Consider the following 14,160-nt stretch of genomic DNA (forward strand, 5'->3'; position numbering starts at 1 on the left):
AGAAGTCTGCTGGGATCAGATGAGTCTCTTGCAACAAGGCAACCGAAGCCTCCCCATCCTGCAGCCGCTGAAGGGTGGATTTCCTTTTTGGGGGGGAATTCAAGCCCCTGAAGTTCAAGGTAACGAATTTTAGTTTCTGATGCGGGGGCAGGGTCTCTGGAGTTGGTGTAGGTCCCGGGGGTAGGGGTCGGGTGGGGGGGCCAAAGTCAGCCATAAAGGGGGGGTACGTTCTTCACAGGATCATCCTGTAGCTGGGATTTTTTAACTAGCCTCCAACGGGAGGACGGGTCTTCCAACCTTGGCCTCCAACAGGGGGCCAAAACTTGAATCTGGGGGACCGATTTCGTCTCATCGGGGTTCCCAAAAGCCAACAGGGCTATAACCAACCAGGAGGGTTGGATTTCGCTCCAAGGGAAATACGGTGATATGCTCCTTGGATTCGGGCATGGGCCCCTGTGGGCCCGCAGCAGCAATTAATGCTTCATACACCAGTGCTGTATGTTTCTCAGGGACGCTTACTTGTGTTTATGATTTCTTTATACCATAGACCAGGGTTCCCGCCTTGGTTTGGGGGAGGATCTGCCTGATCCGATCTCCGCAGGGTCGGGGCGGGGGGGGCCCTGTCAGTCCCAGGAGAAGCGGGGTGAAGGATTGTATCGGCATCGTTGAGGTGGCTAATTATTCAGGAGGAGCCCTTGTGAGAGAATTGGAGCGCCGTTGGGAATAGCCACCGGTAGTGGATCTGCTGGTCTTGAAGGAAAAGCGCAAGCGGTGGAAGGGCTCTGCGCTTCTGCAGAGTCAAGAGAGAGATCCTGGAATATTTGGAGAGAGGAGCCCTGGAACGATAGTTCACTGCGTGTACGGCCTATTGCAGAGGTGGCCTCCTTGGTGGTAAAGAAGTGAACTCTTGTGATTAAGTCTGGGGGGAGATCAAGCTCACTCCTAGTCGTGGGCGCAGTCTATGGGTGCGGTCCAGTAGGAGTTGAGATTTATCCATGTCCGGCAATGACTGAAAGAAGTCACCCACGTACTGCGCTAGATCCTTGTCAGGGACTGAGGAGGGAACCCCCCGGATCCGCAGGTTATTGCGGCAGGTTATGTTTTCGAGATCCTCTTATTTGAATTCAGGGATCTCGGTTTTGTCCCTCAAGGCCTGAGTTGTGCGTCGCACCTCCGCGAGGGTAGTAAAATGCTCCTGAGCCAGCTCCTCTACCTCCGCCAACCTATGCTCAACCTCCGAGACCCTCTGGTCTGTCTGCTCCAGTTTTGATGTGAGCTCTGTCATGCAAGACCTAAATTCAGATTTAATGTCCGACATGAAGGCTTGGAGGTCTTCTTTAGTTGCAAGGGTTCCTCTCTTCTGGCGCTTTTTGCGGGGTGAGTTTCGGGGGGTCCGCTTTCTTGCTTCTGTCTGCTGGGAGCATGGTGGAAATGTCCGCGGACTTGGGTGGTTTGAGCTGCTTGGCCATGGCTGTATCTTGTAGTTGTTATGGGCTGTAGTGGTTCTGTGGTTTTAGGCACTGGAAATAAGCACCCATGCGCTGCAAGGCCTTCAGAAGTGGCCACCTTGTATCACTCGCTAGGCAGGGATGGGAGGGATGGGACCCCCCTCCAGTAGTCCACAGTAGGGCCTGAGCCACCTGACAGGGGATAAAGGAGTGGGCCGGTTGCCCCAGGAAGCAGTGGGTTAGGCAGGGATTGCCGAAAACCTCCCACGAAAGAGGAAGTACCGCATGGACTGTCAGATCAGGGTTCGCCAAGGGGGAAGCCCCAGCTCAACAGGGTGGAGCCTGCCGTGCCTGTGCCGCTGCGTTGTCCTCTAGGCAATTGGGTGGGGAGATGATGCCACTTCCGGGGTTGCAAGCGAGCTGGGCCCCCAATAAGCAGAAGAGGTATGACGAGTGCAGTGGGACAATCCCAACGGCAGCGCTTCATACACCTTAATTTTGCATGCAGAGGTTAAGAGAATAACAGAGCGAGGCAGGTGTCTGTTTTGTCTGCCAGGGGGCAGTTAAAGCCGTGTTAAACACACCTGAATTTTGTAGAAGGCAGGAGTCTATTTTGTGTGCCGGGAGCAGTCAGAGCGGTATTGTACCGGGAGCAGTCAAAGCAGTGTAAGGCACACGTGGTATTGTAGGCAGAGAAGAAGGCCCAAGAAGAGGTAGGCATGTCTATCATGTATGGATGGAGCAGTCTGAGGCCAGGTTAGGCACACCTGTTGTTGTAGGCAGAGGCGAAGGCTCAGGCAGTGTTAGGTGCACTTCTTTGTGGACAATGGAAACCAAAACATTATTAGGCACCTGTTTTTGTATGCAGAGGGAAGGAGGCTCAGGTGGAGTTAGCAGGACCCAGGCAGGCAAGGAATCATAAGCCGGAGCGCCCCCAGGTAGTAGAAGACAGCTGCGGGTGGAGAGATCTGCGTCCCCACCCACCAGGCGGGCCTCAGGTAGGCTCCAAAGATAAGAGCGTGCTGTTGGGGCTCCGGATACCTTGCACAGTAGGTCCTCCAGTGGGCGCCCCCCTCAGCCAGCTCCAGAGGGGCCTGCGCCGCTGCGGTATGTTGAGGCGGGATCCTCCGCCACTCACCAGGAGTCGGGGCGGGGTCAGTCCGCTCAGATGCAGGGGCTGGGTCCACACCACGGCCCCGTCGCCCATGCCGAGCCGCCGGGGGTCTAGCCGCAAAGGCAGGCGGCGCCCACTGTACTCTGCTGCACCGTCCGGGGCCGGGGGAGTTCGGGTGCTCGGGTGATGAAAGGGAGGTTTGCTCCACCCCCGGGCACCGGAGGGTGACAGCAGAGGCAATGCAGACGGGTAGCGGGATGGTTAGGGGGTCCGGGCACCCCCTCCGCAGTGTACGCCACCAAAGGCCCCCGCCTCTGGGTCTCACTCCTCACTGTTGCCACCTCGCTCGGGCCCGCCCACCGTCTTGTTTTTCTCCGGTGGCGGTTCCGCAGGCTTCAACGCCTCCATTCCGGGCTTACAGTGGGCGGTAGGGGCTAATTTTCGCTTCGATTTGCTGCCCAAAGGTTCCGACGTCTGTGGAATGCATTTAATTCCTAACAGCATACTGGTGCATCTTGTAACATGCGAGGGCTGCGGGTTCTCTACGGAGGTCTTCAAAGGAGCAGCCACATCTCTGGTGCTCCAGGCCACGCCCCCCTTCCGTTAGTTTTTAAGACTATCTCGAAAGAATATAAAACTGCTATTATCAAAGCAAAAGCATCCTCGTTTAACTCAAGGATAACGAATGCTAAATCAGGGACCAGGACCAAGGACATTTTTTGCCATCTTCAGGGAGATGGAAACCCGTACAACTCAAACCTCCCGCCCTCCCCTGCCAACACTCCACAAAGATGAAGACTAGTGTAACTCTATCCAATCTGCTATGCTGGACAAACTTAACACGCTCCAGAATAAAATCATAGTCCAACAGGCACTCGGCCACCAAATATCTCAACTACAAAATAGCACTGGCGGTGACCAATGTTCCCTCTAATTATTTTCCTCTATGTGCAGAACTGGTTTGCTGTTGTGCGCACATTATTTTCCATGTGCGCAACGGACTAATGCGGTAAGCCACTTAGTAAGCATGCGTATCTAGTGAACTACAGTCGCAGAAGATAGTTTGGAAAGGAACCTCCTCTTCCCAGCCACTGCAATTCTTGACAAATCTTACAACCCTTTTTCCAAACACATAGGCTAAAATAGAATACCATATGTGATTAAACAGAAAACTCATCAACCAGTCCAAGACTTCAGCATCTGCCACAGTACCTTGCAAACGTTTTATGCCACTGGAAAATCACTTATGTACTACAAAACACACATTTCTCTTGTCATAAACTAATGTGGCTGTCAAGAAATTCAGACAGAATACAACATTTTGTGATGGATTAATGGCAAATAAAAGCAATGTGTCAAAAACATGCTGATAGGAGTTCAAGTGACACTTTAATGAAGTAATTCAAGGGCCAGGAGAAAATGCTCCTAATAATTTGTGTAAGGATGATAATTGCATCAGAATAACTGCACCTCAGCATATGATAAAATATTCCTGTGCCTCTGCTTAATATCCACATTACGTTGTCCTTTGGGTTGTGATAACACCAGCTTTACAGCTAAGAGACATCTACAACATCCATTTGTACTCCCTAAAAATGAAAATGTGCCTAACAAAAACGAGAAACACTGAACATTTTGTTGCTTCAACCCACAAAGCTCCACAGATATTTTTTCGAATTAGTGACCAGTAGAGTAGTGGCATAGGAAGAAACTCTAATAATTGTAATGCCTGATCTCAACAGGAATTTCAAGGGGAAGAACATCTTTTAATAAGCAGAAAGTATTCCTATTTGCAAAGCGAATTACTTTTTTACTCTAAGTAGGGAGCAAAATATGATTAGAGCCTTGCTTTTAACCATGGCATAAAAAGTGAAATGACAGTGAACATAATGTAGTCTTTAGTTTTGCCCACCCTTCCGCACCAGAGCCTAGACAAATTAAACAAGAGCTTTATTGACTTTTATTATGGATCCCTGTGCAAGAAAAGCACATATATATACCTTTTAAGTTAATGGCATCACATCCCAAGAGATGCAACAGATTGAGTCCCATCTTCTGTAACTATGGATCCCTCTTCTGTAATTCTTTGTTAGGAGTTAAATAAGATGCAGGGAGATGGTAGAGACGATACAGAGCATATAGTTATATTGAAAAGCCCTCAGCAGCTGAGCATAGAAAGAAAAAGAAGGTGCTGTTGTCTAGACGGGTCCTAGAATTTCCTATCATTTAGCAAACGAGCAACACATTTCCTTCAGTGTACTGCTGAAACGTCTGACTTGGTTTTTGAAATTTGCTGCTTTGGTCATCACCCGCAAGGCGTCATGACCTGTGCTCTTCCACCCATACCCTTCCCCGGGCCCCTGTGCTATGCTAGCCTCCAATACTAGTTAATAGAGCACTGTACAAAGTGAGGGGTTGCAGCAGTTAACACTCACTGGGGTATTTGCAGACCCACAATACTTTGCAAGAAAGGCATATTTAATGCCTCAAAAAATTATGTGCATTTTAAGAATGTCATGACTCAATTGTTTTGCAGTGCATGCAAGATTGTTTGCAACATACACCACCCTTATATCATTGTGTAGGATTACACAGTGCTCGGTGAAACTGTTTGCATAGCAGCAAGTTCCCATATAATGTGTGACGGTCTATGCCCAAAAGAACTCTGAAAACTTGGAAAGGAGGCAGATTGTGTGAAAAGCATTCTCCTGTCTGAATATCTGGTGCCCTGATACTATGGACGAGTAATCCCAGGCATAGTCCATACCCATTATTCATTGTAGGCAAAGTAAGTGATATTGCAATGTTGCTCTCCACTTATAGGATAATGTTAGTAATGCCAAAGTAGGAGATTCTGAGCATCACATTTGTCTTCTTAAAATAACTATTGGGGAAATGAATATTTGAATTTTATAATGCGTTAACTTGAAGAGGGCTGCTTCAAATCACTTGCTTGACATGTGTACAAAGAAGAGCCAGTATAGGATAAGGTTACACATGCAGGTAGCCTGCTTACTTACAGTCAGTATCCAATATTTTAGCTGGTAGTTCGATTTTATCGTGTGGGTGACACTTTTGGTAAGGCACAATGAGTAACAGAAATTCTGGCACGTGAACGTTGTTCATATTGTTCACATTACAACAAACATAAAACAAGTGGATGTAGGTACACATCTGCTAACCTTTCGCAGAGCCTTGAGAGGATGAGTCAAGGTTGTCTGGTACTATCTTAATGTGTTCTGGAGCAGAAGTTAGTCATAAGGTCAAAGTGTGGTAGAATCAAGCTTAGGAGTCATGGGTGGGGAGGGAACATTATTTGGTTAATGTGTACAGGTATATCTTGGTTAGATTCTTCTGCTCATGGAGCCAGTTTTTCATATTAGTTTTTAACCTCTTACGTGTGTATTTTGCTGTTAGGGACTTTAGGTGTTTATGGTCACCCTTGCATAGTAGTGTAATGTTGATTAGCAGAATATCAGGGGTAGTTGCTTATTTTAAGAGAAAGCAAATTACAATTAATTGCTGTGGTTGTGCCTTATTAAATATTGTTGAATAGGTAAGAATTGTCTGTGTGCGCTGCTAAAAATCACCCAGAAGGAAGCAGGGCAAGCACACATGCGCACAGCTTAGAGGGAACACTGGCGGTGACTCCCCTCCTTTCGCTTTCAAGGACATGAGCAAAAAAGAAGTTATCGCCCTCGTGAAATCATTCAAACCATCCTTCTGTAAAGGGGATGTATGCCTGGCTCAACTTATTAAAGACTGTGCCCTTCCCCTTGCCCCGTTCCTTACAGCATTTATTAATGCATCATTCCAGTCAGGCCATGTCCCAACTGGTCTCAAGGAAGCATGGGTACGTCCTCTCCTCAAAAAGCCTACACTTGACCCCACTATCTTAGGGAACTACCGGCCCATTACGACGGTTCCATTTCTTTTAAAAATCCTCGACAAGGTAGCATATCTGCAAATCCAAAAATTCCTTGAGGCAAACAACGTGCTCGGCCTCCGGCAGTCGGGATTCCGTCCGGGGCACGGCACCGAAACTGCACTCCTAGACCTAAAAAATCAAGTGGACAATTTCAGAGATGCTTGATTTGGTGGATCATAATACCCTTTGCCACCATCTCTCCTCCGCTGCCAATTCTTCCCCTAAGCCCATTGCTTGGATCACCTGGTTTCTCAGAGAAAGGGTTATGAAAGTCTTCTCTGACTCAGCCTGTGCCTCATTAAATGCAGAGTCCCACAGGGGTCCTGCATTTCACCTACCCTGTATAACCTGTTTATCAAGCCACTGTTCCACATCCTGGACGCCTTGCGCATCACATACACCAACTATGCTGATGATACACAGGTCCTCATCCCCCTTACGGGTGACTATGAAGCCGATATGGCCACCTTTAAGTCCATTTATTCCACCATCCAAACCTGGATGGCAGAAAACTGGTTATGCCTTAACAGCGATAAAACCGAACTTATGCTAATTGGATCTCCTGCCACCCTCAGGAAACTGGACAAACAATACAACTCGTTCACAATTGACAACGTGCCAATCCCGATATCACAAGTTGTAAAGACCCTTGGGATCTACCTGGACTTTGACCTTTCCATGAACAGGCAGGTCAATGCCATTGCTTCGACCTCGGCCTACCAGTCTAAATTGATTAACGCAGCCAGACCCTTTCTGTCAGAGCAGAACTGTCTCACCATTGAAAGAGCAATAATAGGATTGCGGCTGGACTTCTGCAATGCCCTCTTTCTGGAGACGTCTGCTAAAAACCTCACCAAACTCCAGACAGTCCAGAATAATGCCCTGAGGGCTGCCAGTGGCATCTCCAAAAGGGAACATATCTCTGAAACCAAGAAACCGGTACATTGGCTCCCCATCAAAGAGAGTATAGTCTTTAAAGCTCTTGCCTTAACCCATAAATGACAATCGGGCACCACTATACCTGGCTCAAAGCATTCTCAAGCTTGTCTCAACCAGACCCACTAGAATTGCCTATACTAACAGGATGTCAGTTCCTAAGACCCTGAGAATGTGTGCAGGAGGAACTAGTTTCCCAGTCTTGGCAGCGACACACTGGAACTCCTTACCCCATTATGTTAGAAGTGTTGAGTCGCATTTAGAATTCAGGAAAGCAATTAAAACCATATTTGTCTTAAGTATTTTTGGCACCACTGTCCTATGTAGACTGCCTACCCCAGTCTTACTGTTTCTATAGCCTTCATTGTAACCGTAATGCTAACCAAATGTAATCACCTGTATGATCATGATCCAGTATCATTGCGAGGCTACATGCTCACTGTAACCAAGAGCCAAGTATCCCTATGTAACTAAGAAAACTTCATGTAACTAAGCCAATTTCATGCAACAGCGCATCAGTGCCCTCGGGCTGCTAGTGCGCTTTACAAATCCAAATAAATACATTGTGGACCCCTTACAAGTTCTTCACCTCTGAAGAACTTAGCCTAGACCTCCTGTCACTGCTACCTAAACTGGTTTGGCTACAGCTTCCCAGAGTATAGAAAATCAGTCCTAACAGTGGGTCTGGTAAATTTGTCTTGTTTTATTATTTCTTTTTAAAAAATTATTTTTATTTTTTTATGGTTCGTAAAAAAACCTTTACAAAAAATATAAATGCATTCAATTGACATTACATTAAATCATGAATGAAATACATATGTTACCATCTCCATTGTCTTTTTCTACAACCATCCTTCAATATGTCCAGAACGTCACATGGCTCTTGTACATATATCAGTCCACTAAGTCCTCCTTCTGGAACTTTATATGGAGGGTGTCTATGTGCAACATATTCTTAATATTGGCCATCAGTTTGGACGTCAATGGGTTTCCCTGAACTGTTAGGCTCTCCTTAGGGAAGCACATTCTAGAGAAATATGGTACATTGTGTTTAAATATGTGCTGAGTACTATTGAATTTCATCATGAAAGCCTCTTGATATTAGCGTAATCCAGAATCACCAAGATGTTCCAGTGTGACACCTTTAAGGGGCTCAAGTGATCCATAAGATCCATACCATGTCTCAAGGATGGAACATTAATTATGTGTAAGGTTTGAAGGGGGACCGCCCAACATAATTTCAGGAGGTTTTCTGACTTACAGGGCATTCCATACAGTACTGTTCAATTTGTTGGTAAGCCCTAGCCAAAAGACGCAACTAAGAACATTTGCCTGTGTCTTAGTAACACCCTGCTGCCGTGATGACAAACGGGAATATGGGACTTCTAGAACAGCTCTACGGAAGCAGGGTGGAACAAATCATGTGTATGGACTCTTGCCATCTCCTTTGACATTGTTCATTACTTGGTAGAAAAGCTGGTATTCTAAAGCGCATGGTCCTGTCTGTCGCCTCCGTCTTCTGCAGAGAAGATAGCCTCAAGTGCAGGCAACACAAAAAGATCCTTTCTCTGCACTTGTACAAAATCGGGGTTCAGAGGAGTTTCCATCAGAAGTACCGTCTGTCCTGCTAGTTCTCTGGGTCACTACTCCTCAGGCTCTAAAAGGTCTACTCTACCTGATGTTGGGGACGGGAAATTAGTGCCCTATGCAATAAACGGGCTAGTTAAAAGGAACTGTCACCTTTCTGTTTGACCCAAGTCGTCTACTTCAACTGGGTGTGTGAGAAGGTCCACTTCACGAACAAGCTGTCCTACAGTATTCCCCTCCTGAATTCTAAATGTCTCAGACCCATACTTGAATAGCAATACCTTCATCGCTACTCTATGGTCTCTATCCACAACAGCAGCACCAACTCCAATTCCATACTTTACTGCTAGTCCTGACGGATTCTGCCATATGTTTTCTCAGTAAAATCCATCTTTAGGCCTATGAAATCAAGAGCTCACCACTCTGGTTAAATATTTATATTCTCCATGCCATACAAGTACAAACGTAGCTGAACCAGGGTTACCTCTTATAGGGTCCCGGGCCATCCTTTAGGTCCTAACCACTTTTAGCCAGGGAAGTGAAGGGCTTGCACAGGCTTCCAGTTCAGCCTGTGTAGATCCCATTCTTACACCATGCTGCATCGATAGGTGGGTTCCACAACAACACAGATGTGGGTCAAAACAGTCTTTAAGATAAAAACAAAAAAAACTCCACAGAGCAAGCATCTTAAAGAATAGTCAGGATATATTCTCTTCCTTCTGCATATCATTCGATAGTCTCAAGGTTCACAAATCTCTAAAAGCCTATTTCTCTTACCGCTTAGTCCCTGCAATTCTCTTTAAGTTCTCTCTGGGACAAGGCGTCTTCTCTGTGGGACACTATCACCTCCATTTCTTGTATAGCTTCTGGATTTTCCAATCTGTTTCTTTGAGCAAGGTTAAGTATACTTGAAGTTTCTTGGCTGTGGTAGCGTAGCCAATCAGGGGACAGTTCCCTGGGTTCCAAGAGCATGCTTTTGAGGATTGTGCAAGCTGCATGACCTAGTGTCCTGCCCTCTCCACTAGCTTTGCTCACTCTCCTCGCTTGGGCTGGGGCACATGCTCATTCCTGCTCTTCCAACATGTTCCATCATGGGCTCGACCATTTTAGATTAGGGGTTAACACCTACCCTCGGCCTTGGTCCAGATGTGCCCTTGTCTTTTACCTTACTATCTAGTCTGCCACTTTGCCACAATCGCTGACAGTGACCCCTTTTCTCCTGATGACATCTCTCTCTCTCTCGCTCTGTTCCCCAGCATCCTTTCTTATCTTGTCTCCATCCTTCTATCTCCTGATGTTATCTCTTGCTTTGGTCTCCAACCTTCCCTCTCCTAATGGTCGTTTTCATGCTTTCCTCTCTAACCTCTCCTCTCCTGATTTTCTCTTACTCTAATCTCTAACTCCCTCTCTCCTGATGGCTTCTCTGTCTGCTCTCCAACCTCCTGTCTCCTGGTGGTATCCTTCATTTTCTATCCCCAAATATGCCCTCATATGCACTACCTGCCTCCAAACGTTACTTTTCTCTAGCCTCCAACTCTCTTCACTCACCTGCTGGAGTCTACTCCAAACACTGACACTACTCTCTATTAAACAGAGTTTCATAATTGGGATTTTCCCTCCCATGAGTTGTGTTGCACTGATTGGCTCTCACTAGTTGTCAAATTGTCTCCACCTGCAACTGGTTGGGCAAACCCCTCCCCTTCACATACTTGGACCGCTGTTTCATAGGCTGGGTCTGCCATTTTGGATAGGCAAATGTTGGAGCATCCGGCTCACAGACCACACAGGTGCTCAAGCATGCGTCTCTGCTCTGTGTCAGCTTCAAACTGATGGGAAGTGTATCCTTGCCTGTGCTGCAAGTACTGGTTATGTGCAGAGTTCATTTATCTTATGATTTCTCATGCCACATAGGATGACAGGTATTGGGTAACTGAAATATTAAAGGGCCAGTGTCTATATAGTGAGGGTGCATATGACTGCTACCGGCCGAATGCTGGGGGCAAGGTGAAGGTGACGATAGAATCCTTCCGATTCTGCCCGCAGTTCCATCATTACTTAACATGAGGAGGCCACTGATGCCCATAGGTGGTCATTTTAAATCAAATAATAATTGCATGCAGGGGACTACCAACGTTTGCACTTGCAGCTGTTGGGTTCCGAGGATGCAATTTTAACAATGTGTAAGTCGGGGTGGAGAAGCAAAGCGTAAAATCAAGGCAAACTCGATTTTACTCTTTCACTTTCCTCTCTGCCTTGCAAAAATGTAAGTGCTGCCTGCAAATACGCTTTGCAGGCAGCAGCATTTACCCTTTCTCTTCCTCCTTCCCTCTCCCCCTTCCATGCTAATGTTCCCCTCTGCCTCATATAACTGGGTGCCTGACTCCTCCTGATTCAGACAGCGCACCAAACACTCCTCAACCAGTCTTCCCCTGCACTTTGTATCCCCTGACCACCCCCCCCCCACCCCCCAACATGCACTTGCTCTCCTGGGCTACCTCGCCCTGCACTTGCCTGGCTGGGCCTGCACCCCCTTGAGCCCATCCAGCCCCGTACCCTCACACTTAACACGTGGACCTTCTTTCCCCTGCACTCTCTGCATCCCCTTGGCACTTGTCCACCTATCCTCCCCTTAGCACTCGCCGAACCCATGGGCCCTTTCCCATCTACCTCCCAGAAATTGTGCGCTTGCCTCCAACCTGAACTTCCTTTTCCTCCTTAGCATTAGCGCGTTCTGCTCTGACCAGCACTCCCCTGCACTTCTTGTCACTGTACTTGCACGATTCGAATGAAACAAGGCCTGGTAGACCCGTTTTTGTTTTTTCTTCATCCCTGTTGACCCCCCCTACACCCATTGCACCTTGAAACATCTTTTTTTTTGCTGTATAGGCGCATTATAAATACTCAAATAAATGTACTAATGAATTTCTTTGGAATCGTCCTGGGTTTGACCAGGTGCCAAACCAAGGCAAATCCCATAGGAATCCATTTGTTTACGCCTGGCGTGCAACGAAACACACTGACAAGATGGAGAAGGCTTGCAAGGTGGAGATCTTATATCCCTTCGTGCCCCTTCTCTGCCTTGTCACTGCACAAAAATGGGTCCGAATTTTTAATCAAGTTGTAACAGCAATACACTTTGGTTTTACGCCCTAATTTACCACTCCGCCCCATTTAAAATGAGGCTGTTAGTCACATCACCATGCCTGGCCCCCTTAGTCACCTCACAATCCGTTCCCACAAGAAGGTAACAAACTTTGTCACAGCACCTTCATGCAATGGTTTCAAACATTAATATAGAGTTTCGTTTTGGGTCGATCTGCATTAGGAGCTGGTTTGTCTAGAAGAACACTGGATGGTACTTGGGGAGCTCTCTGTCAATACTTGGGGGCATATTCTAGATGCTTATGTTTGCTTTGCTCTTAATGTTTCGTTTACATTATTTGTTACAACCCAATTTAAAAAAAGACTACAAAGAGAATACAGGTGTTCGGCAACAGGTCATTTTTGATTCAAAATCTAAGTCGTTTTTTTTTTTTTCTTTTTTTTTTTTTTTAGGAGCTTGATGATAAAGAAATTAAGAATGTGTCAACGTTACTGAATGTCATTCAGAGGTTTGCCAAACACATTTCCATACAGGGTGAAGATGGGCTCACATCAATGATAAAGCAAGGGCTTGTTCAAACGATAAGTATTTAAATAACATCTATTTTACGGTTATGTATATGGTTATAGAGCTAACATAGACGTCTGACCCGTCATTTTGAGCTATTTATTGTATAATTATATCACATCTTTCTTAAGAGAGACTTACAAATCTCGTAAATAAAAAATATGCTGTATTCTAAAAACGAAAGGACGTGTAAATCTGATTTACTTTCTTAATTTCAATAGAGTTTTTTACAGCTTTGCAGGCACCATAGTGATGCTCAAGTGCGCTAATCTAGATGACGAGATCTGTGAGGTTTGACACATGCTTCCTGCTCAGTGTTGTAGTCTTCAAAGACATTCAGTTGATATTGTACCCCACATACCTTTGAGGTAACTTCAGTAGGGATAAAAGCTACATTAAATGGAATGCAGTGCTAGCAGGTGCTAGTGTCCAGACCTTTAATCTGATTATATTAAATGTCTGGAACTGTGTCATTCGAATGTAATTGGAGAGAGTGCTGTCATTGCTGCCCCACAGGGACGCAGCAAATGGCAGATGCCCCACCTTGCAAAGACCTCTGTAGATGGGCACGAGCACAGTACAGGCAAAATCCCCTCTTCCTTCTTCTATGACCCTACACTCAAATTCCCCTACACGCTCAGATAGACCCATGCAGAGATATGTCCATGTGTGAGAGATAGTGTTTTTTTTTTCTTACCCTGGGTAATGTGTCCCAACTTGACAGTGGCCCAGGACAGCCAATTCTCCTTATTGCCGCCCTCTCCCGTTCTTGAGGATAAGGATGCTTTGCATCTTCTTCGCTGCTTTTTAGCTTGGCGCAGACACAGCACCAGACATGGCACTGTCGGGGGTGCAAGAAGCACTCCTCAGGCTTCTTTCCTCATCAGGGTCACAGGTTCGGGAGCAGGAGCGCACAAAATTGCTGAGGCAGCAGGATGGCCTGTGGCACGCCAAGTGGGTCCCTCTTCTTCCTCATCTTTGGCACTCCACTAGTACAGCAGTGCCACGGGTGGCACCAAACATTGGTTCCTGTTTTTCTTCTAACCCGAGGACGGGCTCCCTTGGAGGAGCGGACAAAGCTGGTGGGCCTCACTGGTCTAGGGCAACACCAGTCCTTCCTGCTTGGGACAGCTGTGTTTCCTGCTCAGAATCCCATCAGCAAAACTCCCTGGTCTCTTGGCGAGCTTATTGTGTAGCAACTAGTGGGCTGCACCACATTCATCTGATCCCTTAGGGGTGATGGGCCCATTTAAGAATTTACCTCCGGATAGGGCAAGTATCCCCCTACTAAAATACATCCAAAGTAGGCCATTCTGTGGTGTGGCCAATCAGGTGACTAAGAGTTGCATTGAAATGGTGGCTGTGTTTGCAGAACAGGACACTTGTTTGTACCACCCAAGAATTTCTTGTCCTTTTTTATTTTTACACAGTGCCTGTTGTATGACCTGCTTTTGCCCCACCTTATGCACTGCCCGTG

General features: G+C 46.6%; 1 protein-coding gene across 1 annotated transcript in view; it reads left to right on the forward strand.

Annotated features, from left to right (window-relative positions):
- The window catches only part of SYCP2 (synaptonemal complex protein 2), a 574,037-nt gene extending 561,275 nt beyond the window's left edge, over positions 1-12,762 (forward strand). Inside the window, exon 4 of the mRNA XM_069649839.1 lies at positions 12,569-12,762. Coding sequence (XP_069505940.1) covers positions 12,569-12,709 — 141 coding nt within the window. The 3' untranslated portion in view covers positions 12,710-12,762. The remainder of the gene's footprint in view (positions 1-12,568) is intronic.
- Positions 12,763-14,160: the final 1,398 nt, after the last annotated feature.

Source organism: Ambystoma mexicanum, chromosome 3p (genome assembly GCF_040938575.1).
Source record: "Ambystoma mexicanum isolate Mex_15411 chromosome 3p, UKY_AmexF1_1, whole genome shotgun sequence".
Classification (NCBI taxonomy): domain Eukaryota; kingdom Metazoa; phylum Chordata; class Amphibia; order Caudata; family Ambystomatidae; genus Ambystoma; species Ambystoma mexicanum.